General features: G+C 52.6%; 1 protein-coding gene across 2 annotated transcripts in view; it reads left to right on the forward strand.

The window, feature by feature from the left end:
* Positions 1-24638, forward strand: part of ccdc28a (coiled-coil domain containing 28A) — a 46220-nt gene that overhangs the window by 19344 nt on the left and 2238 nt on the right. For both annotated transcript variants that reach the window (XM_038816328.1, XM_038816335.1), the window contains exons 3-5: positions 21364-21527; positions 22235-22389; positions 23208-23230. In XM_038816328.1, coding sequence (XP_038672256.1) covers positions 21364-21527; positions 22235-22389; positions 23208-23230 — 342 coding nt within the window. The remainder of the gene's footprint in view (positions 1-21363; positions 21528-22234; positions 22390-23207; positions 23231-24638) is intronic.

Here is a 24638-nt window from a genome sequence, read left to right on the forward strand (position 1 = left end):
TTGCTTCTGAGTTGATTTTGTGGTCTGAGAGTGCCACTTATGTTTGCTTAGATGCCCACCACTGCTGATCAGCCACTACCTCCATTTGTTCATCCTATTCTCACTAGAAACCCCTCTATTTTTTTTGTATCAGGTTTGAGGTTCATCCACTTCTGGAAAGGGTGAGGGAGTGAAGCAGCCTGGACCTCTGCTCTTGGTTCTTATACAGTAAATATTTTGGAAATAAGCTGGTGTGGGTGAGATTGGGTTTGGCTTCGATAGCTTGATGCTTAGAATCATTGACATTATAGTGCAGAAGGAGGCCATTCGGCCCATCGCGTCTGCACCTGCCCTTGGAAAAAGCATCCTACTGAAGCCCACACCTCCACCCCATTCCCGTAACCCAACCTAACCTTTTTGGACACTAAGGGGTAATTTAACATGGCCAATCCACCTAACCTGCACATCTTTGGACTGTGGGAGGAAACCGGAGCACCCGGAGGAAACCCACGCAGACACGGGGAGAAGGTGCAAAATCCATAGTCACCCAAGGCCGGAATTGAACTCTGGTCCCTGGAGCTGTGAGGCAACAGTGCTAACCACTGTGCCACTGACACACATTGTCCAAGATCACACCCGACAAAGGAAAAGCCAGGCTAGAAGTTGGGTCAGCCTGTACTTGTGGAGCTATACCCAACAATGATCTGGCACCTTCAAGAAAATGACGGAATAATTTGGAGAATGGGGTGGCGGAGGCAAATGACCCCAGAATCTAAGCAGCTCCGAAAAAGGAAAGAAACAGGAACAACGTAAGGGAGGATGGTGACTCTATTTGGTGAAGATTACTTTGACTTCTAAAGCTTAATAGACCCACCTGACAGTGCTGGCTGTATCGTACTGAAGTATATCTGAGACTGAGAGATTGAGGAAGGTAGCCTGGAAGTCAAACTTGCTAAGTTCTTGTAGAAGATGTAAAGGAATGAGGGACTTCAGTTATGTGGGGAGACAAGAGAAGCTGCGATTGTTCTGAGAACTGCAAAGGTTAAGGGAAGTTTTTGATAAGACTAAATTAGGGAAAACTGTTAACACTGGCAGGAGGGCCTGTAACTAGAGAATACCAGAATTAGCAAAAGGACCAGAGAGGAGAAAGCAGCAACTTATTACTTTTCTTGAGCACACGACCTTAAGCTTGGTGAAAACAGATTCAATAATCCCTTTCAAAAGTGAATTATGCCGTTTATAGACTTGTACAGCGCAGCAGGAAACCATTTTGCCCATCATGCCTGGTTGGCTGTTCGCTAGTTGTACCCGCCCCCCGCTCTTTTCCAGGAAACCTGTAAATGTTTTTCCTTCAAAGATTTATCAAATTATCTTTCGAAAGTTACAATTGGATCTGCTTCCACTGCCCATTTAGGCAGCGGATCCCAGATTACAGCAACTTGATATTTTTGTTTTTATTTTTTAAAAAAAGGTTTCCTCATGTTGCCTCAAATCTGACTTCTGGAATGTCAATGCATCAGGAATGAACAGTGTTGTGCTTTCTTTTCCTCTGTGGCTCTACTCTAACTATGGCAATCCGTGAGTTTGCCCTCCTTTCTTTTTGTATCTATTCTAATGCTCGGAGTCGTCAGGTATCAAATGATACCACCACAAGGTTCACCCGGCTATCGATCAAAGAGCCAAACACCAGTTTGTTAGTTCAAGGTCAAGGGTACTTTATTTACGTACAATCAGTCATGCAACATAAACACTACTAGTTAACTACACCTATTACTAAGACAACCTGTACTTAACGTCAGGCACCCGGTTTAGGTCAGGAAACAGTGGTCGCTGTTCAATTCTGGATCTCTTGGGTTTGAAGTGGTAACTGCTGCTCAGCTAAGCTCATCCGTCTGGTAGCGAACGTTGAACTTGGACTTGCTTCTGGTGTTGCCGCACTTGGAAATGGTCGTGGCTGAGATCCAGGTCCAAGAGAGGACGAACCTATGGCGGACTCTCTTCTTATACTTGGGGGTTTTCGCGCTCTTTTGGGCGGTCCTTCGATTTGGGCCTTACTAATTGGGTGATCCCTGATCACTCTTTGATTCTTAACCAATAAGTGGGCGGGGATCTGGATGGCTGGGCGTGTCCCAAGCGGTCACTGACCCCGTTGTTTACGTTTCCCTTGAATAGGGAGTGGCGCCGAAATGTCTGGGACTGTCCCGGTTGCTCGAGTACCTGTCCTTTGTCCTGGTGAAGATGGGCCATCAAATGCTAATCGGCCCCATTAAAATGCTAATTGGACGGAGTTTCGATACCGTCTGGACTTCTTGCTGACAAATATACATTTCAGGCTCTGAGCCTGCCTGAGTCTTGGCTTGTCCATTTTACCTGCTAGGCTTTGCGAGTTTCTCTGTCCCTAGTTGTAAGTGGCCATCTCAGTTGGCTACAACAGTGAGAATGTGGACGGTTGCAGGGATAAGGCAGGGGAGTGGGACTAGGTGGGATGTTCTTTCAAAGATCCAGTGCACACTCGATGGTCCGAATAACCTCTTTCTTCTAAAGATGCTGTGATTTTATTACTTGGAAAGGCAAAACTAGAGCGGCACGGCGGTGCAGTGTTTAGCACTGCTGCCTCACCGCGCCAAGGACCCGGGATCGATCCTGGCCCCAGGTAACTGTCCATGTGGAGTTTGCACATTCTCCCCGTATCTGCGTGGGTCTCACCCCCACAACCCAAAAGATATGCCGGGTAGATGGATTGGCCATATCTTTAAATTGCCCCTTAATTGGGGGAAATAAAAGGAAAGGCAAACTTTGCAGGGATGTGTTCAAGATAATTCTAAAATTGGCATGAAACTGATGGCCAAAGCTGGGTCCAGTGTGTTATTTGTTTATCCACACTAGGATCAACCTCAAACTGAACATTTGAATACTGTTTTATAATGGGGAAATATACAATGTACATTCTGATGTGCAGTCCTGTCCTTTGAGACACTCATGAGAAGAAGAGAGGTGATTTAATTTGAAGTTACAGCTCTTACTGTGTTACTTTCCAGTGTGTTTCTTCACGGCTTTCCCTGAAGGAATGAATAGCAGGCTCAAAGTGTCCAGCTCACTTTCATACAGCACTTCTCCCAAATTACATTTCACTTCAGAGTTGGTGTAGGAGCCTAAATTGGGCCGGTTGTTACTTGACCTGAATCCCTACCACTTACTTGGCTGATGCCTGGAACCCTGCCTCTCCCTTCCTGGCTATTGCTTCCTATTTTGTTAATCCTCATTTTGCCCACAGGCGCGTCTCTAACCCGCATCAGGCTCTAGTTTAATCCATTGGTCACTTTTACATTGTGGTTTCTCCTGGATTTGTTATCACAGACCAGTGGTGGTAAGTGATGCAAGAAGAAACAGCAGCAGTGTGTGGAAAAGTGGCTATTCCCCTGCCTCAATCTTTTCACCAGCAGTGTCACTCCACAGTAACCAGCACTGAGCTTGCATTGTGCATTGGATCTTGATGTGTAAATGTGGAGTAAATTAATCGTTGCTCGTCTTGCTGAAATCTGGGAAGGAAGGTTTTTGGTGTTTAAGTTGCTTCATTAATGATTGGCCAAGTTTTAGAGGATTCTTGATTTGTTTTGATACGAGAAACTGCATTTCTGCAACTCACTGGGTGACTTTGCATACTGAGAAGATCCCAAGTTCATTCCTTGATCTATATCTAAATGAGCTCATGTCAGCCGAGAGAGGACACTGCAGTTCACATTACTAGCTATGTGGGGGGAGAAATCAGGTGGGTACTTTGTTCACTGTTCATACAAGTTTGTTTCATTTGAAGAAAGTGTGTGTGTGTGCGCGCGCACCTGTGCATGTCCGTCTGCCCTGTGGTTTTTAACGATGATGGATCTTGCTGTGGTGGTCACCTCAGTGTCATAATATACATCCATGTATGTAGTGGAGTGCAGACAGGCAGTGATTGACACACAGGATGACCAATAAGCACACAGAACACAGCAGCCAATCTGCAGACAGGACACGACCACTATAAAGCCAGAGGGCACCAGTTTTCCCGCTCTCTCGGGATCCAGCCTCTGAGGCAGTCGGAGCTCGTGAGCATAGCCAGTGCAAACACCATGTGGTAGTCAGTAAGTCTGGTCATGCTAGCCGCAGGTCTCCAGTCAACTCAGCATAGTGTCAACCCACAGTTGATCATGTAAAATAGTTAGATGTTAAATAAAATCGTGTTGCATCTCATCAAGTGTTGGAAGTCTGTCTCTCGCTACACTGCATCAAACGCAGTCCACATAGACCCAGCCTGCCCAACACATCTCTCAGTACAGTGTTAAAACTAAATCCAGTGCAGAGCATGAGGTAACTGAAAATGTCTTTTTACCACAACACTGTCTGTTAGAATAGATTTAACTTGGATGTGTGAACCATCCAGGTACTGCAGGGAAGGCAACAAAGGCAACTTGAAAACCTGTGACTAGTTTAGCAGAAAACATAAAAGGAAATACAAATGTTGCTAAGAAACTTTGAAATAGGAAAAAGGTAGTTCAAAGGAAGGGCTGGGCCGACGAGGGACCAAAGAAGAGATTTGTTTTTTTTTAAAATAATTTTTATTGGAATTTTTTACAGAAAATATGACAACAAACAATGAAAAGCAACAAAATAACCCCATAATAACTGTAACACCCCCAAGACCGTATCAACGCATGTATCACATCCCCCCCCCCACCCCCCCAAACCCAGTGAACAACAAGAGAACTTGAAAATAAATTAAAATTAAATAAACAAACATAGTCATCGTTCCCCCCCCCCTTCTCCCCCTCCCCCCCAGGTTCCTGCTGCTGCTGTCCCAGTACCCTATCGTTGAGCCAGAAAGTCGAGGAAAGGTTGCCACCGCCTAAAGAACCCTTGTACCGATCCTCTCGGGGCGAATTTGACCTTCTCTAGCTTAATGAAACCCGCCATGTCGTTGATCCAGGTCTCCACGCTTGGGGGCCTCGCATCCTTCCATTGTAGCAAGATCCTCCGCCGGGCTACTAGGGACGCAAAGGCCAGCACACCGGCCTCTTTCGCCTCCTGCACTCCCGGCTCCACCCCAACCCCAAAAATCGCGAGTCCCCAGCCTGGCTTGACCCTGGATACTACCACCCTCGACACCGTCCTCGCCACCCCCTTCCAGGACTCCTCCAGTGCCGGGCATGCCCAGAACATATGGGCATGGTTCGCTGGACTCCCCGAACACCTGACACACCTGTCTTCGCCCCCAAATAACTTACTCATCCTAGACCCGGACATGTGGGCCCGGTGCAGCACCTTGAATTGGATGAGGCTAAGCCGCGCACATGAGGAGGAAGAGTTAACCCTCTCCAGGGCATCAGCCCATGTCCCGTCTTCGATCTGTTCCCCCAGTTCCCCCTCCCACTTAGCTTTCAACTCCTCTACTGACGCCTCCTCCACCTCCTGCATTACCTTGTAGATATCAGATATCTTCCCCTCTCCGACCCAGACCCCCGAAAGCACCCTGTCGCTCACCCCCCTCGCGGGAAGCGAAGGGAATCCCTCCACCTGCCGCCTACCAAACGCCTTTACCTGCAGATACCTGAACATGTTCCCCGGGGGGAGCCCAAATTTCACCTCCAACTCCCCCAGGCTCGCAAACCTCCCATCAATGAACAGGTCCCTCAGCTGTCTGATGCCCGCTCTGTGCCAACCCTGGAATCCCCCATCAATGTTCCCCGGGATGAGCCGATGGTTCCCCCTTAACGGAGCCTCCATCGAGCCCCCCACTTCTCCCCTATGTCGCTTCCACTGCCCCCAAATCTTGAGGGTAGCCACCACCACCGGACTCGTGGTATACCTCGTAGGAGGGAGTGGCCACAGCGCCGTTACCAAGGCCCCCAGGTTTGTATCTCCACAGGACGCCCTCTCCATCCGTTTCCATGCTGCCCCCTCCCCCTCCATCACCCACTTGCGCACCATCGACACATTGGCCGCCCAATAATACCCCGAGAGATTGGGTAACGCCAGCCCCCCACCATCTCTACCCAGCTCCAAGAAGACCCTCTTCACCCTCGGGGTCCCATGCGCCCAAACAAAGCTCATGATGCTGCTAGTCACCCTTCTAAAAAAGGCCCTAGGGATAAAGATGGGCAAACACTGAAAGAGGAACAAGAACCTCGGGAGAACCGTCATTTTGACGGACTGCACTCTACCCGCCAGCGATAGCGGCACCATGTCCCACCTTTTAAATTCCTCCTCCATCTGCTCCACCAGCCTGGTAAAATTAAGCTTATGGAGAGTCCCCCAATTCCTGGCCACCTGCACCCCCAGGTATCTGAAACTCTTCACTGCCCTCTTAAACGGGAGCCTCCCAATTCCCTCCTCCTGAGCACCCGGGTGTACTACAAATACCTCACTCTTGCCTAAATTGAACTTATAGCCCGAGAAGCTCCCAAACTCCGCCAACAGCTCCATCACCCCCGGCATTGCCCCTTCTGGGTCCGCCACATACAACAGCAGGCCGTCCGCATACAGCGATACCCGATGTTCCTCCCCACCCCGCACCAGACCCCTCCACCTCCCTGACTCCCTCAATGCCATAGCCAGAGGTTCAATCGCCAGTGCAAAGAGCAAGGGGGACAGGGGTCACCCCTGCCTGGTCCCACGGTAGAGCCTGAAGTACTCCGATCTCCTTCCATTGGTAACTACACTCGCCATCGGAGCCGCATAGAGCAACCTCACCCATTTGATGAACCCCTCTCCGAATCCGAACCGCTCCATCACCTCCCACAGGTACCCCCACTCAACTCTATCAAACGCTTTCTCTGCATCCAGCACCACCACTATCTCCGCCTCCCCCTCCACCGCCGACATCATAATAACATTTAATTGGGTAGTTATTTAGTTATGCAGGCATAGTTATGTATTTATGTATTTATTTGCGATTTGTTATTTATATTGTTATATTGTTAAGTTGGGGAGGCGGGACGGGGGGGGGAGCAAGTGGGTTATGCGTGTTTTCTTTTTCTCTTTTTTCTTCCTCTCGTTTTAAGGGGGCTTTGTTATCGGTGTGGATGGGGACGGGGGTGGAATTGAAGATGGCGGGGTAGGGTGTGGCCGGGCGAAAGCGCGGGCTCTCCCCTGTTTCCCGCGCGCGGGACGGAGGAAGGGGGAGGAGAGAAGAGTGGGGTGTGGCCAGCAATGGCGGCTTTTCCCGCGCTGAAGCGGAGTCAGAGAGGGATGGCAAGGGGGGGGGGGAGGCCCCTCCCCCCCCCACATCGGGAGGAGTCGGAGTGTGGCAGGGGCAGCCGGGTCAGCGAAAACCAGCTGACTCTCGGGAGTACGATGGTGGATACACTGCGGGGGGGGGGGTTAGGGGGGGATACCGGGTTGCTGCTGGAAAGGCTGAGGACGGGAAGGGAAGAACGGGAGGAGAGAGGGGGGGGGGCCATCGCCATGGGGAACGGGTCAGAAGGGGAGGGTCGACCCGGGGCGAACAGGGGACAGAACATGGCTAATAGACAGGGGAAAGGGACGGGTCGCTCCGCGACCCGGTTGATTACTTGGAATGTGAGGGGGCTGAACGGACCGGTCAAGAGATCAAGGGTTTTTTCACACCTAAAGGGACTGCAGGCGGATGTGGCAATGTTGCAGGAGACTCACTTGAGAGTAGTAGACCAGGTGCGCCTGAGAAGGGGGTGGGTGGGACAGGTGTTCCACTCAGGCTTGGACGCAAAGAACCGGGGGGTGGCGATTTTGGTGGGAAAGAGGGTGTCGTTCGTGGCGGCGCAGGTGGTAGCAGATAAGGAGGGTAGGTACGTGATGGTGAAGGGTAGGCTGCAGGGAGAGAATGTGGTGCTGGTAAATGTATATGCCCCGAATTGGGATGCCGCGGGTTTTATGAGGCGCCTGTTGGGCCTCATTCCGGGTCTGGAGGCAGGAGGCCTGATCATGGGGGGGGACTTCAACACAGTGCTCGACCCTGGGCTGGACAGATCGAGTTCCAGGACGAATAGGAGGCCGGCAGCGGCGGAGGTGCTAAGGGGGTTCATGGAGCAGATGGGGGGGGTAGACCCTTGGAGATTTGGCAGGCCAAGGGCGAGGGAGTATTCTTTTTTCTCCCACGTCCACAGGGTGTACTCCAGAATAGACTTTTTTGTACTGAGCAGGGGGCTGATTTCGAGAGTGCAGGACACGGAGTACTCGGCCATTGCGATTTCGGACCATGCACCACACTGGGTAGAGGTAGAACTGGGGGAAGCACGGGACCAGCGCCTGGATGTGGGGCTGCTGGCGGACGATGAGGTGTGCGGAAGGGTCCGGAAGGGCATTGAGAGATATCTGGGCACGAACGACACGGGCGAGGTGAAGGTGGGGGTAGTATGGGAGGCCCTGAAAGCAGTGATCAGAGGAGAGCTGATCTCCATAAGGGCACACAGAGAAAGGAAGGAGAGGCAGGAGAGGGAGAGACTGGTGGGGGAACTTATAGAAGTGGACAGGAGATATGCGGAGACACCAGAGGAGGGGCTGTTGAGGGAGCGGCGCAGTTTACAGGCCCAGTTTGACCTACTGACCACTAGGAAGGCGGAGACGCAATGGAGAAGGGCACAGGGTGCGGTCTATGAGTACGGGGAAAAGGCGAGCAGGATGCTAGCACACCAGCTGCGCAAGCGAGATGCAGCCAGAGAGATTGGGGGAGGGAGGGAACGTAGTGCAGAAGGGGCAAGAGGTGAACGGGGTCTTCAGGGATTTCTACAGGGAATTGTACCGGTCTGAGCCGCCCAGGAGGAGGGGGGGAATGGAGAACTTCCTCGATAGATTGAGGTTCCCAAAGGTCCAGGAGGAACGGGTGGAGGGGCTGGGGGCGCCGATAGAGCTGCAGGAACTAGTTAAAGGGATAGGCCAGATGCAGGCGGGGAAGGCGCCGGGGCCGGATGGGTTCCCGGTGGAATTTTATAAGAAGTATGTGGACTTGGTGGGTCCAGTGCTGGTGCGAGCCTTCAATGAGGCGCGAGAGGGGGGGGCTCTGCCCCCGACAATGTCACAGGCCCTGATCTCCTTGATCCTGAAGCGGGACAAAGACCCTGTACAGTGCGGGTCCTATAGGCCTATCTCCCTCTTGAATGTAGATGCCAAACTGTTGGCAAAGGTCCTGGCAACCAGAATAGAGGATTGTGTGCCAGGGGTAATCCATGAGGACCAGACGGGTTTCGTAAAGGGACGACAACTTAATACAAATGTCCGAAGGCTGTTGAATGTAATTATGATGCCAGCAGTGGAGGGGGAGGCTGAGATAGTGGTAGCACTGGATGCGGAGAAGGCATTCGATAGGGTGGAGTGGGAATACCTGTGGGAGACGCTGGAACGGTTTGGGTTTGGGGAGGGATTTATCAAGTGGGTGAAGCTGCTGTATTCGGCCCCGATGGCGAGTGTGGTTACAAACGGGAGGAGGTCGGAGTATTTTGGGCTCCATCGAGGTACCAGGCAGGGATGCCCCCTATCCCCCTTACTATTTGCATTAGCGATCGAACCGTTGGCGATGGCACTGAGGGGTTCAGGGGGTTGGAGAGGACTGACAAGGGGAGGGGAGGAGCATCGGGTATCACTCTATGCGGATGATTTGTTGTTGTATGTGGCGGATCCGGAAGGGGGAATGCCGGAGGTAATGGAAATACTAGCGGAGTTTGGGGACTTTTCGGGATATAAATTAAATGTGGGTAAAAGTGAGGTCTTTGTGATACACCCGGGGGATCAGGGGGAGGGAATTGGGCGGCTCCCCTTTAGGAGAGCAGTAAAGAGCTTCAGGTACTTGGGGGTGCAGGTGGCAAGCAACTGGGGGACCCTCCACAAGCTGAACTTTTCAAGGCTGGTGGAGCAGATGGAGGAGGAGTTCAAGAGGTGGGACATGGTACCGCTGTCGCTAGCAGGGAGGGTGCAGTCAGTCAAAATGACGGTCCTCCCGAGGTTCTTGTTTCTGTTCCAGTGCTTGCCCATCTTCCTCCCCAGGGCCTTCTTCAAGAAGGTAACTAGCAGCATTATGGGCTATGTGTGGGCGCATGGCACCCCTAGAGTGAGAAGGATTTTCTTGGAACGGAGTAGGGACAGTGGAGGATTAGCGCTACCCAATCTTTCCGGATACTACTGGGCGGCGAACGCATCGATGGTGCGCAAGTGGGTGATGGAGGGGGAGGGGGCAGCTTGGAAACGTATGGAGAGGGCGTCCTGCGGCAATACAAGCCTGGGGGCGCTAGTAACGGCGCCATGGCCGCTCCCCCCCACAAGGTATACCACGAGTCCGGTAGTGGCGGCCACCCTTAAAATCTGGGGGCAGTGGAGGCGACACAGGGGGGAAGTGGGGGGTCTGATGGCGGCGCCACTGAGAGGGAACCACAGATTTGTCCCGGGGAACACTGGCGGGGGATTCCAGAGCTGGCACAGGGCGGGCATCAGGCAACTGAGGGACATGTTCGTAGAGGGGAGGTTTGCGAGCCTGGGAGAGCTGGTGGAGAAATTTGAGCTCCCCCCGGGGAACACGTTTAGATACCTGCAGGTGAAGGCATTTGCCAGACGACAGGTGGAAGGATTCCCCTTGCTTCCCGATGGAGGGGCGAGTGATAGGGTGCTGTCAGGGGCCTGGGTCGGAGAAGGGAAGGTCTCGGACATCTACAAAATAATGCAGGAGGTGGAGGAGGTACCGATAGAGGAGCTGAAAGACAAGTGGGAAGCGGAGCTGGGAGAGCAGATAGAAGATGGGACATGGGCGGATGCCCTAGAGAGGGTCAATTCGTCGTCGTCGTGCGCAAGGTTGGGCCTCATCCAATTTAAGGTGCTGCACAGAGCCCATATGACGGGGACTAGGATGAGTCGGTTCTTCGGGGGGGAGGACAGGTGTGTTAGGTGTTCGGGAAGCCCTGCGAACCATGTACATATGTTCTGGATGTGTCCGGCACTGGAAGAGTTCTGGGAGGGGGTGGCGGGGACGGTGTCGAGAGTGGTGGGAACCAGGGTCAAACCAGGGTGGGGGCTAGCGATTTTTGGGGTTGGGGTGGAGCCAGGAGTACAGGAGGCAAGGGAGGCCGGAATATTGGCCTTTGCGTCCTTGGTAGCTCGGAGAAGGATCTTGATTCAGTGGAGGGACACAAGGCCACCAAGTGTTAACACCTGGTTAAACGACATGGCAAGCTTCATCCAATTGGAAAGAATCAAATTCGCCCTGAGAGGGTCGGTACAGGGGTTCTTCCGGCGGTGGCAGCCCTTCCTTGACTTTCTGGATCAGAGATAGGAACCGGAGGCCGAAACAGCAGCAACCCGGGGAGAAAAGGGGGGGGGGGGGGGGGGGGGGGGGGGGGGGAAGGGAGGGGGGGGGGGGGGATAGCAACGAAGGGAGCACGTCAGCGGGGGGTCGCGGGCAATGACTGCCCGAGGCCATCGGCAGAAAGGGAAAAACGGTTTGGTTGCTAGACTGATAGCGCGGGGGGGGGAGGGAGGGTGGGGGGGTGCGCGCGGGGGAGGGCGTGGGGAGGTTTTTCCAGGGGGGACTTGTGGTGTTATAATTTAAAATGTAATAGGGGTAAATGTTTGTATCGAAAAATTTCAATAAAAATTATTTTAAAAAAAAAATAATAATAACATTTAGCAATCTCCGCACATTCGTGTTGAGCTGCCGTCCCTTGACAAATCCTGTCTGATCCTCGTGTATCACCCCTGGCACACAATCCTCTATCCTGGTGGCCAGGATCTTCGCCAGCAACTTAGCGTCAACATTGAGGAGTGAGAAAGGCCTGTATGATCCACACTGCAAGGGGTCCTTATCCCGCTTCAGGATCAGAGAGATCAGCGCCTGCGACATCGTCGGGGGCAAAGCCCCCCCCCCCCCCATGCCTCATTGAAGGCTCGCACCAACAGGGGGCCCACCAGATCCGCATACTTTTTATAAAATTCCACCGGGAACCCATCCGGCCCCGGCGCCTTACCTGACTGCATTTGACCAATCCCCCTGACTAGCTCCTCCAACTCTATCAGCGCCCCCAGCCCCTCTACCAGCTCCTCTTGAACCTTTGGGAAACATAGCCTGTTCATGAAGCTCTCCATCCCCCCCATCGGAGGCTCCGACCGGTACAGTTCCTTGTAGAAGTCCCTAAAGACCCCATTTACCTCTGACCCCTTCTGCACCACATTCCCACCCTTATCTGTCACTCCACCAATTTCCCTAGAGCATCTCGCCTACGGAGCTGATGCGCCAACATCATGCTCGCCTCCTCCCATACTCGTATACCGCGCCCTGCGCCCTCCTCCACTGTGTCTCCGCCTTTCTGGTGGTCAACAAGTTAACTTGGCCTGCAAACTACGCTGTTCCCCCAGCAACCCCTCCTCCAGTGCCTCCGCGTACCTCCTATCCACATCCAGGAGCTCCCCCACCAGTCTCTCCCTCTCCCTCCTCTCCCTCCATTCCCTATGGGCCCGGATGGAGATCAGGCTCCCCCCGGATCACTGCTTTCAGAGCCTCCCAAACCATCCCCACCCGGACCTCCCCCGTGTCGTTGGTATCAAGATACCCCTCAATACTTCCCCGGACCCTCCTACACACCTCCTCATCAGCCAGCATCCCCACATCCAGGCGCCATAGCGGGTGCTGGTCCCGTGCCTCCCCCATCTCCAGATCAACCCAGTGCGGAGCATGGTCTGAAATTGCTATGGCCGAATACTCGGCATCCTGCACCTTCGGGATCAATCCCCTGCTCAGGACGAAAAAATCTATTCGGGAATAAACCTTATGGACATGAGAGAAAAAGGAATACTCCCGCGCCCTCGGCCTCCCAAACCTCCAGGGATCCACCCCTCCCATCTTGTCCATAAACCCCCTCAGCACTTTGGCTGCCGCCGGTCTCCTACCTGTCCTTGAACTGGACCGGTCCAGTGGGGGATCCAGCACTGTGTTAAAGTCTCCCCCCATGATCAGGCCCCCTGCCTCTAGGTCCGGAATGCGGCCCAACAAGCGCCTCATGAAGCCAGCATCATCCCAATTCGGGGCATATACATTATCCAGCACCACCGTCTCTCCCTGCAGCCTACCCTTCACCATAATATATCTGCCCTCCTTGTCCGACACCACCTCAGACACCTCGAACGCCACCCTCTTCCCCACCAGAATCGCCACCCTCCCGGTTCTTCGCATCCAATCCCGAGTGAAAAACCTGCCCCACCCACCCCTTCCTCAGACGAACCTGGTCCGCCACCTTCAAGTGGGTCTCCTGGAGCATAGCCACGTCCGCCTTCAGCCCCTTCAGATGAGAAAATACCCTAGTTCCCTTAACCGGCCCATTCAGCCCCCTCACGTTCCAGGTGATCAGCCGGATCAGAGGGCAACCCGCCCCCCTCCCCCGCCGGCTAGCCATAGCTTATCGACTGCTCGCCCCAGGCCAGCTCGCCCCGCCTGACCCGTTCCCCATGGCGATAACGCCTCTCCTCTACCCCCCCAGCCCACACCAGCTCCTTCCTGGCCATTCCAGCAGCAACCCGGTATCCCCCCCCCCCCCTTCCAGGCTAGGACCCCACCTAGCTGCGACGCACCCTCCATGGTACTTCCGTGAGTCAGCTGACTTCTGCTGACCCCGGCAGCTCCCGCCAAAACCGGTCCCCTCCCGACATGGGGTCATCCCCCTCTTGCCACACCTCCTTGGCACCGCTTCAGCGCGGGAAAGAGAACCAGTAGAGGCCACGCCCCGACCGCCAGCTCCACCCCCCCCGCCCCGCAGCGCGGGAAACCAGAGGAAAGCCCGCGCTTTCATACTGCCACACCCCACCCGTCTGACGCAGCTCCCCAAAATCCAGTTTCACCCCCACCCCCAGCCCCGTACAGAAGAGAAAATAAAAAACACACAAACCCCCGACATTCCCCACATAACCCAAAACCATACCCAACAGACAGACCCACCCGGAAACAGAGCAAAAAACCAGCATAAAAAACACATGTCAAAATTACAAAACAGCAACAGCAAAAACAGCAACGACCATAGTGTGCCCCCAGACCCTAGTTCGAGTCCAGCTTCTCCGCCTGTACATAGGCCCACGCCTCCTCCGGGGACTCGAAGTAGTGGTGCCGGTCCTTATATGTCACCCACAGGCGCGCAGGCTGCAGCATTCCAAATCTGACCTGCTTGGCATGCAGCACCGCCTTCGTCCGGTTGATCCCGGCCCGCCGCTTAGCCACCTCCGCACTCCTGTCCTGGTAGATTCGCACTACCGAATTCTCCCACTTGCTGCTCCTCTCTTTCTTGGCCCAGCGCAGCACACACTCCCGGTCACTGAATTGATGGAACCGCACCAGCACCGCCCTCGGGGGTTCATTTGTCTTGGGCCTCCTGGCCAGCACTCTGTGAGCTCCCTCAAGCTCCAGGGGCAAATGGAAGGACCCCGCTCCCATCAACGAGCTCAACATCGTGGTCACATAAGACGGAAGATCCGACCCCTCCAGCCCCTCCGCCAGGCCCAGGATCCTCAAATTCGTCCAGCTCCTCCAAGCGGTCTTGCCACTTTTTGTGAAGTGCCTCGTGCAACTCCACTTTCCCCACGAGGACCACGGCCTCCTCCTCCCGCTCAGCGGCCTGCTGCTGCAACTCCCGAATGGACACCTCCTGGGCCGTCTGGGTCTCAAGCAGCCTGTTGGTAGTCGCATTCAGGGAGTCCAGCAACTCAGCCTTCAGCTCCGCAAAACAGCGCAGAAGAGCAGCTTGCTGCTCCTGCGCCCACTTCCACCAGTCCTCGGGTGTTCCGCCGGCCGCCATTTTGTCCTTCTTCCCCTGCTTTTCTTGGGGAGCTGCTGCAGCCTTTTCCTTTACCCCACTCCGGGTGAGCACCATAAATTTCGGGGAATGCTCCTCCAAACACCTTCCCCCACCGGGATTTGTCGAAACAGCGCCGTTTGGGGCCCTCAAATAGGCCCGAAAGTCCTTTAGTAGCGGGAGCTGCCGAACGTGCGGCTTAGCTCCGCATAGCCGCAACCGGAAGTCAGGAGATTTGTTTTTTAGAGACAGAGCTACTAACGAGTATTTTCCATCTGGGTTCACTAGAAAAAAAGGTTGCTGCCAATGTAGCAGTAAAGGAGGAGGCATTGGAGATATTGGTTCGGATCAAAATGGGTAAAGGAGAGGTACTTTAAAAGATTGGCAGTTCTCAAAGTACATAAGTCACTTGGTCTGGATAGAATGTATCCTAGGTTACTGAGGGGAGTAAGGAGACTCCGGTTGCAATTTCCCAATCCTCCTCTGATATCAAAGTGGTGTCAGAGGACAAGACTATTGCAAATGGCAGACCTTTTTAAGAAATAGGAGGGAGGTAAACCCGACAACAATAGGCCAGTCAGCTTAACATCGATGGTGGGGATCTTTTAAAGACTGTAATCCAGGACAAAATTAAAGTCTGCACCGGTTTGTTCAAGAAATAGATTTTTTCAGGTTGTCAACTTGATTTTGTGTGCCTAGTTTATAAGGTTTTTGACAAAGTACTGCATAATCGACCTGCCAGCAAAATTAAAGCCCATAAGATTACAGGAAAGGTTGCAGTGCGGGTACGCAACTAACTCGGTGTCCGAAAACAGACAATAATCATAGAATAACTACAGTACAGAAGGAGGCCATTCTGCACATTGGGTATGCACCAACCCTCCGAAAGAGCACTCTATCCCTAAATAGGCCCATGCCACTGTTCTGTCCCCGTAACCCCACCTAACCTTGGCACTAAGGGGCAATCTATCATGGCCAATCCACCTAACCTGCACATCTTTGGACTGTGGGAGGAAACGGGGAGAAAGTGCAAACACCACACAGTCACCCAAGGTCTGAATCGAATACAGGCCCATGGCGCTGTGAGGCAGCAGTGCTAACCACTGTGCCATCCTTTGATGGAATAGTTTTTTCAGGCTGGAGGGAAGTATAAAGTGATGCCGCCGGCGTTTGGTTTTAGGACCACTGGGCGTTTTGACGATTAATGCCCTCCATTGGGTATATGTCAAAGGTTAAAGATGACACAGAATTCAAATGCAGTAAACAGTGAGCAGGCTATGGAGAGACTGGAGAATTGAGCAGACTATTGGCAGGTGAAATTTAACACACGAGTGTGAAGTGACAATTGTTAGCAAAGATGAGAGGTAATATGAACAAAATGGTGCAATTTTAAAGAGGGTATATGCACCCAAATCTTTAGATGGTAGAGATAGTTGAGAAATCTGTTTAAAAACACATGGGAGTCTTGGGTTTATTAATAAAAACATGTAGTACACATGCAAGAAAGTTGTGCTCAATCTATTAGAACACCGGTTTGATTTATTTAGAGTAATGTGTTCAATCCCAAGCACCGTCGTCTAGGGGAGGCTGTCGATGTCTTTGAGAGAATGCAGAAAAGATTTACTTGAATGGTACCAGGGATGAGGGACTTCATTTATTTTGAGAGACTGGAGAATCTTAGCTTGTTCCCCTTCAAGCAAAGAAGGTTAAGACGGGATTTCATAGAGGTGTTTGAAATCATGACCGGTTTTGATAGAGTAAATAAAGAGAGACTACGTCCGGTTGGAGATGCGCTTGTAACCAAAGACTGGATTTCTAAAGTGAACAAGGGGTTCAGAGGTGAAGAAACAATTTCTGAGTTTTTTTTATGTTTATGATGTGACCATCAATTCACAAGATACGTGGTTGGAAGTGAACAGTGGTTTTAATAGTCTTACAACAGAGCCTGCCTGCAACGAGATGAACTGGCAGGCAGGCTCACGACTGCAAAGCTTTATACTTCCGGTTTGTGGGAGGAGCCATGGGCGGAACCATGGGCGGAGCCAAGGGTGGAGCCCAGTACAAACTCCTCATCTCCCCCTATGGGCAGAGCCGCGCAACTGCTCGTATACCGAGCTTACAATAACACAACACATACAATATAACACAGTGTGAAATACTAGCTTGTGATTCACCACATTCACCCCCTGTAAAAAAAATCAAGTCCAGCGTGGGTGATGGGTGTACAAATTGAGTCAGTCCGGCGGTCGAGTCATCCTCCGAGATCTGCGAAGCACCGGGGTTGCAGCCTCTTCTGGAGGCTGGGTGGTGGCGGTCGGCGAGGGTACCATGGCAGACTCCGGGGGTGATTTGGTCTGAACTTTGTACCCAACTGGTTCGACTGGTGACGGGGAGCGCCGGAAAAACATTGGCGCAGGATCACGGGCAGTGAACCTGTAGGCGTGGGGGCGCAGGGCGCGGGGGGTTGGGTGGGGTGTAGTGTGAGGGGTACCTCGGCGGTAATAGTGTCGGAGCTGGAATCTGCAGGCGCCAGGTCCCGGAGGGAAACTGTCCTGACTGCCGTCAGGGTATTCAATAAAGGCATATTGAGGGTTCGAGTGGAGTAGGAGCACTCCACGAGTGGGTCAGTTTTGTGGGTCCAGAGGAGAACCGGGCCCGGTGTCTTCAACCATGCTGGGAGCGAAACCCCCGTGGTAGTGCCCCTGGAAAAAACAAACAGCTGCTCGTGAGGGGTCTGGTTGGTGGCCTTACATAGGAGGGACCTAATTGCATGGAGCGCGTCGGGGAGGACCTCCTGCCAATGGGAAGTCGGGAGCTTCCTGGACCCGAGGGTCAGTAGGACGGTCTTCCAGACCGTCGCGTTCTCCCTCTCCACCTGCCCGTTCCCCCGGGGTTGTAGCTGGTAGTCCTGCTCGAGGCAATGCCCTTGTCGAGGGGGTACTGACGCAGCTCGTCGCTCATAAAGGACAAACCCCTGTCGCTGTGTACATAGCTGGGGAAGCCAAACAGGGTGAAGATGCTGTGCAGGGCCCTGATGACTGTGTGGGAGGTCATATCGGGGCACGGGATAGCAAAGGGGAAGCGGGAGAACTCGTCTATTACGTTTAGAAAGTACACATTCCGATTGGTTGAGGGGAGTGGCCCTTTGAAATCGATTGCCTGGTCTATAGAGGTGCGGTTTGCACTCCGCGCAGATCGGGCAATCCCTGGTGACGACTTTTACCTCCTCGGTGGAGAAAGGCAGATTTCGGGCCTTGACAAAATGGGCGAGCCGGGTGACCCCCGGGTGGCAGAGGTCATTGTGGATAGCTTTCAGGCGGTCGTCTTGTGCGCTGGCGCACGTGCCGCGGGACATGGCATCTGGGGGCTCGTTGAGCTTCCCCGGTTGGTACATTATATCGTACTTGTAGGCGGAGAGTTCGATCCTCCACCGTAGGATCTTATCGTTTTTAATTTTGTCCCTTTGTGAGTTGTCAAACATTAGGGCAACCGATCTTTGGTCGGTGATGAGGGTGAACCTCCTACCTGCGAGGTAGTGCCTCCAGTGACGTATAGCTTCCACGATGGCTTGTGCTTCCTTTTCGACCGAGGAGTGTCGAAGTTCCGAAGCGGAGAGGGTTCGGGAGAAAAAGGCGACTGGTCTCCCTGCCTGATTTAGTGTGGCTGTGAGAGCGACCTCTGAGGCATCGCTCTCTACCTGAAAAGGGACGGATTCATCCACCGCCCGCATGGCCGCTTTGGCGATGTCCTCCTTAATGCAGGTGAAGGTCTGGCGAGTCTCATCTGATAGAGGAAAGAGTGTGGCCTTAAATAGTGGGCGGGCTTTGTCCGCATACTGAGGGACCCACTGGGCATAATGTGAGAAAAACCCCAGGCACCTTTTGAGGGCCCTGGGACAATGAGGGAGAGGGAATTGTAAGGGCGCATACGGTCCGGGGCCCAGGACTCTGTTTTCCACGACATAGCCGAGGATGGCTATCCTGGTCGTGCGGAAAACGCATTTCTCCGTGTTGTACGTGAGGTTGAGTTTCTGGGCAGTCTGGAGAAATTGATGGAGGTTAGTGTCGTGGTCCTGCTGATTGTGGCCGCAGATGGTGACGTTATCCAGGTACGGAAACGTGGCCCGCAGCCCGTACTGGTCCACCTTTCGGTCCATTGCTCATTGGAACACAGAGACCCCATTTGTGACGCCAAAAGGGAACCCGGAGGAAGTGGAAGAGGCGTCCGTTGGCCTCGAATGCCGTGTAGTGGCGGTCCTCTGGGCGAATTGGGAGCTGGTGGTATGCAGACTTCAGATCCATCTTGGAGAAGACTTTATAATGGCCGATCTGATTCACCATGTCTGCAATCCTGGGGAGGGGGTACGCATCGAGGAGCGTGAACCGATTAATGGTTTGGCTATAGTCCACAACCATTCGGAATTTTTCCCCGGTCTTGACGACCACCACCTGAGCTCTCCAGGGGCTATTACTGGCCTCTATGATCCCCTCACGCCGAAGCCTATGGACCTCGGTTCTGATAAACACCCTGTCCTGCAGGCTGTATCGCCTGCTGCAAGTGGCTACGGGTTTGCAGTCCGGCGTGAGATTGGCAAAGAGTGGAGGGGGAGCGATTTTTAGCGTAGTGAGGCTGCAGATAGTGAGTGGGGGCAAGGGACCGCCGAAGCTGAGTGTGTGGCTTTTGAGGTTGCACTGGAAGTAGAGTCCCAGTAAGAGTGGGACGAAGAGTTCAGGGAGCACGTATAACTGGAAGTTAGCGTAGCTAGTGCCCTGGATCGTTAGGGTCGCGGCGGTCCGCCCTTGGAGGTGAACGGAGTGTGAGCCCGAAGCGAGGGAGATAGTTTGCCATGCAGGGAAAACAGGGAGCGAACAGCGTCTTACCAGATCTGGGTGTACGAAGCTCTCGGTGCTCCCGGAGTCAAAGAGGCCCTGTGTCCTGTACCCGTTGATTTTAACGGTCATCATTGAGTTGCGGAGGTGCTTTGGACGCGACTAGTCCAACGTGACCGCGCTGAGTTGCGGTTAGTCGGCGGCTCAATCAGCTGTGCTGGAGTGGCCCCGTGATGACTGCCCTCTGAGTTCGTAGTCTTCGAGGCGATTTTCTGATTTGGAAGAGGAAGGATCCCAAGATGGCCGCCTCCGTGGATCGCACGTGGCGGGCGGCGAGGAAGATGGCGCCCAAGATGGCGGCCCCCATGAGTCGCACGTGGCCGGCCGCGTAGAGGGGGGTTGCCAAGATGGCGGCCCTGATGAGTCGCACGTGTCGTTTGGGGGCTGAGTCGGAGTGTAGGCCGCAGCATTTTGGGGCCTGCAGGCCTGTGCATTTTGAAAACGAGTGCTCTGGGCTGCGGGAGAGTGAGGAGAGGGGGCTTACTGTGCCAGGCATAGTGTCCTTTGCGACCGCAGCTGCTGCAGGTCGCATTACGGGCCGGGCAGTACTGCCGTGGGTGCTGGGGCTGTCCGCAAAAATGGCACACTGGAGCTGCGTGATGGGTGGGTGGCCGCGCGGCGCAGGCCTGGGGCAGTCACTGGTCGGGGGCCCAGGATGGGGTCGCTTGGTCCGCGGGGAACGAGGTGAGGCTGCGGAACGAGACCTCCATGGTGGTAGCCAATTCTACCGTGTCCTCTAAATTCTGGGCCCCTTTTTCGAGCAACCGCTAGCGCACATAGTTTGATCTGAGCCCTGCCACGTATACATCTCTGACGGCAAGCTCCATGTGCTGTTCGGCTGATACAGCTTGGTAATTACAGTCCCGAGCTAAAGTATTTAATTCCCGCAGGAATTCTTCCAACGACTCCGCGGAGCGCTGGCGGCGGGTCGTAAAAATATGGCGCGCGTAGACCTTGTTGATGGGCCTCATGTAAATTCGATCTAGCATGGCTAGTGCTCCCGTATACGAGTTGGTACTATTGAGTTGAGTAGATATACGGTGGCTCACCCTTGCGTGCAGTAGACTGAGTTTCTGCTCCTCTGTAGTTTCTGGAGTACTTGATTCAGTCAGGTAGGCCTTGAAACATCTGAGCCAGTGTTGAAAGATTTCTCTTGCCTCTGCAGCCTGCGGGTCGAGTTCTAGTCGATCAGGTTTGAGGGCTGATTCCATCGTCGTTTTCTTCTAGTTTCCTCAGACTATTAAATTGATGTGACCATCAATTGACAAGACACGTGGTTGGAAGTGAACAGTGGTTTTAATAGTCTTACAACAGAGGCTGCCTGCGACGAGATGAACTGGCAGGCAGGCTCACGACTGCAAAGCTTTATACTTCTGGTTAGTGGGTGGAACCATGGGCGGAACCATGGGCGGAGCCCAGTACAAACTCCTCATCTCCCCCTATGGGCAGAGCCGTGCAACTGCTCGTATACCGAGCTTACAATAACACAACGCATACAATATAACACAGTGTGAATTACTAGATTGTGATTCACCACAGTTTATTTGTCAACAATTCACTCTAACAGTAGGTCTGGAACTGGGACCTGAACTAGTGGAGGATTCCAGCTGACGTGTCATCAATCTGACGGTGCTCTTGATCATACAGTCCGAGTTTTCCACTCTTAGGAATTGCAGATTTTAATCCATTCGTGTTCTCATTCTTGCCTTCTTTCCCTCTTTTGTCCTCAGGGCAGTTAAAGAGAAGCCCAAACTACAGAGTGTAGCCGGGAAGAGCACCCAGCCAGCACCTATTCAGCATTCCTTCCTCACCGATGTATCTGATGTGAAAGATATGGAGAGGGGATTGCTCAGCCTTCTAACCGACTTCCACTCTGGAAAGCTTCAAGCGTTTGGTAAACGGATCTTTTTGTGTGATTACAAGATTCTTCTTCAAAGTGCAAGCTGGGTTGGGTTTTACTACTTGCTTTTTAACTTGACCTGCTCTTCCCTGCACTGAAGGTGCAAGTGGAGTTGAGCTCTGTTCAGCTGGAAACTACCTTTGCCTGATCAGATTGTTTGTGTATATGGTAATGTGTCCAACATACCCCATCCTCCTCCTTGGTCTGATCAGGATATGGCTCCTGCAACACTTTATCGTGATGGTGGTGACTGTTGTCCTTTTGCTGGTGAGCCATCGTTAAGGCCACTCCTGTTTTCTCCCAGCATGCGTGCGCTCAGTGATATTCCAGCTAGGTCTCTGGATTAATCCTGGAAGCACAGGCACTGTGGCTGACAGATGTAGTATACTTGGATTCTCAAAAGGCCTCCGCATAATAGACTCCTGACTAAGAGCATAAGATGTGGCTTCAGAGGACGAGTAGAAAAATAGATAGCAAAAAGTAACTAGAAAGCAGAAGTAAAGTAATTTGTTAGGCTGGCAGAAAGTGGGAGCCAGTATTCCATAGGAACGGGTGCTGGGATCACTCTTGTTCATTTTTCACAATTAATTAATTTGATCCCACTCGTCAGGCAATTCCAGTTTCTAATGTTTCTGTTTTTCCATTCTTTGCTCTCCCCGCTCTGACTCTTGGGCGCTTGCTTGTTTCCTTGGGTGTCGTAGGCAACGAGTGTTCCATTGAACAGATGGAGCACGTGCGTGAGATGCAAGAGAAGCTCGCTCGCCTGCACTTTGACCTCTACAGCGACCTCGACGAGCCAGAGGAGCAGCAGAGGAACGTAGCTCGGGACGTGCACTTGGATAAGTTGCTAACTAATGTAAGTCTCGTTGAGGAGTGGCCTACTCCACCGAGTTTGAAATGGTACCATCATGCGGTAGAAAGGAGAGGGATGAAAAGAAATAAACCCCTTGCTGCTACAGTCCCCTGATAGCCCAGCTGATTGGTCCACTGAGTGGCTGAATCACAGAATCTGCAAGGTCACAGGTTTAACAGGACTAACTGCCTCAGCAATTGGATTGCTGCAGTTGACATCAGTGTCCTTGAACTAGGGAAGGGGATGAATCTTCCAGGGCTTCTTTTCCGAGGCACAATGGAGTAATGCTACCAGAATGAGTTGTTTGTTTCGTCCACTTCCCAGTTTCTCTAGTACAGTGCAGACAATTAGCATAAAACAACTGGCTCATTCTTGGTGAAGGAAGCCTAGTCCTATATGTGACTGCAGTCCCACACCTATGTGATTGCCTCTCATGTGCCCTCGGAAGTGTCCAAGCAAACCACTCGCTTGTATCAGCCACTCGCGCTGCAGTGGTTGAAGACTGCCACCTCAGGACAACTAGGGATGGGCAGTAAATGCCGGCAACGCCCGCACAATGAATTTTCATAAAGACAAGCCTCCACTATTCTCCAGTCACAGCTCCAGCTGCTTTCTCAACCACAGCCATGTTTGTGTTGTATGAGCTTTCCGAGATTCCCACCTGTGCTCAGACAGCACTGGGAAATAGCCTGGTTCCTCTTGCATGCACTGAAGAGGTCATGTTTCACACATGCTCGAGTCCTTTGTAAAGTTTAGCCAGTCAGGATGCAGTCATTCCGAATCCTGTGATCAGACCTTTGTTTTTCTTTTCTCTCCTGCAGTTGGAGGAGCTGAGCTCTTCGATGTATCCTTTGTCGCATGTGTTGAAATACGTTGAGAAATAACGCAGCAGAACTAAACGAGATGATGCCCAGGGCCTTTTTATAGCACCTTTCATGGCCTCAGGCCATCACAGGGCACTTTCAGTGCTTTTACACTCTTTAAGGGGCAAGTTCTGTCATAAACAAGATCCCACAGACAACTGTGTAATGATAAACCTATATAATTTGTTTATAGAATAAGTATGAGTCCAAAATCTGTACTCCATGGCTTCCTTCTCCTGATGTCAGCTCCCCCCTATTCTCTTTTCCTCTCTGCTCTGTGATATCCATGTGCTATCCAAGTTTAACGATGAGGCAGTCTGCTCAACAACCCTGATCTGTAATGCAGCTAGACCAACTGAGACAAAGGAAAACTTGATGCTTTGCACCTCTGCTCGATGGGAAACCGTGCTGCAGATTTGAATCTGAGTGCTGGTGCTCACACTCTGGAGCTGGGTTAGGGGCTTGTTTGAGGTGTTGGGCATCAGATCCAATCTGAAGAGGGGACACGGGGGCAGCACAGTGATTAGCACTGCTGCCTCACAGCACCAGGGACCGCCTTGGGTGACTGTGTGAGTGCAGTTTGCATGTCCTCCCTGTAACTGCGTGAGTTTCGTCCGGGAACTCCAGTTTTCTCCCATAGTCCAAAAAGGTGGCTGGTTTAGCTCACTCGGCTAAATCGCTGGCTTTTAAAGCAGACCAAGCAGGCCAGCAGCATGGTTCGATTCCCGTACCAGCCTCCCCGGACAGGCGCCGGAATGTGGCGACTTTGGGCTTTTCACAGTAACTTCATTGAAGCCTACTCGTGACAATAAGCAATTTTCAATTTTTTCAAGGTGCAGGCTAGGTGGATTGGCCATGATAAGTGCAAAAGATGTGAAGGTGGGTGGCGTTGTAGGGATGGGATTGGGTGGGATGTGGGCCTGGGTGAGTGTTCTGTCGGAGGGATGGTGCAGACTTGATGGGACAAATGACCTTATGCACTGTAGGGATTCTATGGACTGTGTAATGGGGACTGGGTTGAGGACCGGGAAGCTGAATCAGATTGGGGTGGTGGGAAAAATGGGATATGGCCGAGTTGTACACTTTTATCTTGTTGGCTGATCATCAGACCCAATGTTAACAGAGAAAGCAAATCCTGGGACCAGAGCTGTATTGCTGCTTCCATTCTTCTGACACAGGATCTGATTGGAGTTAAGATACAGACCAGCCACGAATGGGAGGCCTGGTTCAAGGGGCTGAATGACCTACTCTCATTCGTCTCATTGGCTCCTCTTTCTGAAGGGGCCATGATACCAAATTGTAAGCGAAGATGTCTATATAGACGTCCAAGATGGGAAAGGGGAGGTGGGGAAGGAGTGTGAGACATTGAACTATTGGTTATAGTCACCC

This window comes from Scyliorhinus canicula, chromosome 1 (assembly GCF_902713615.1).
Source record: "Scyliorhinus canicula chromosome 1, sScyCan1.1, whole genome shotgun sequence".
NCBI classification, from domain to species: domain Eukaryota; kingdom Metazoa; phylum Chordata; class Chondrichthyes; order Carcharhiniformes; family Scyliorhinidae; genus Scyliorhinus; species Scyliorhinus canicula.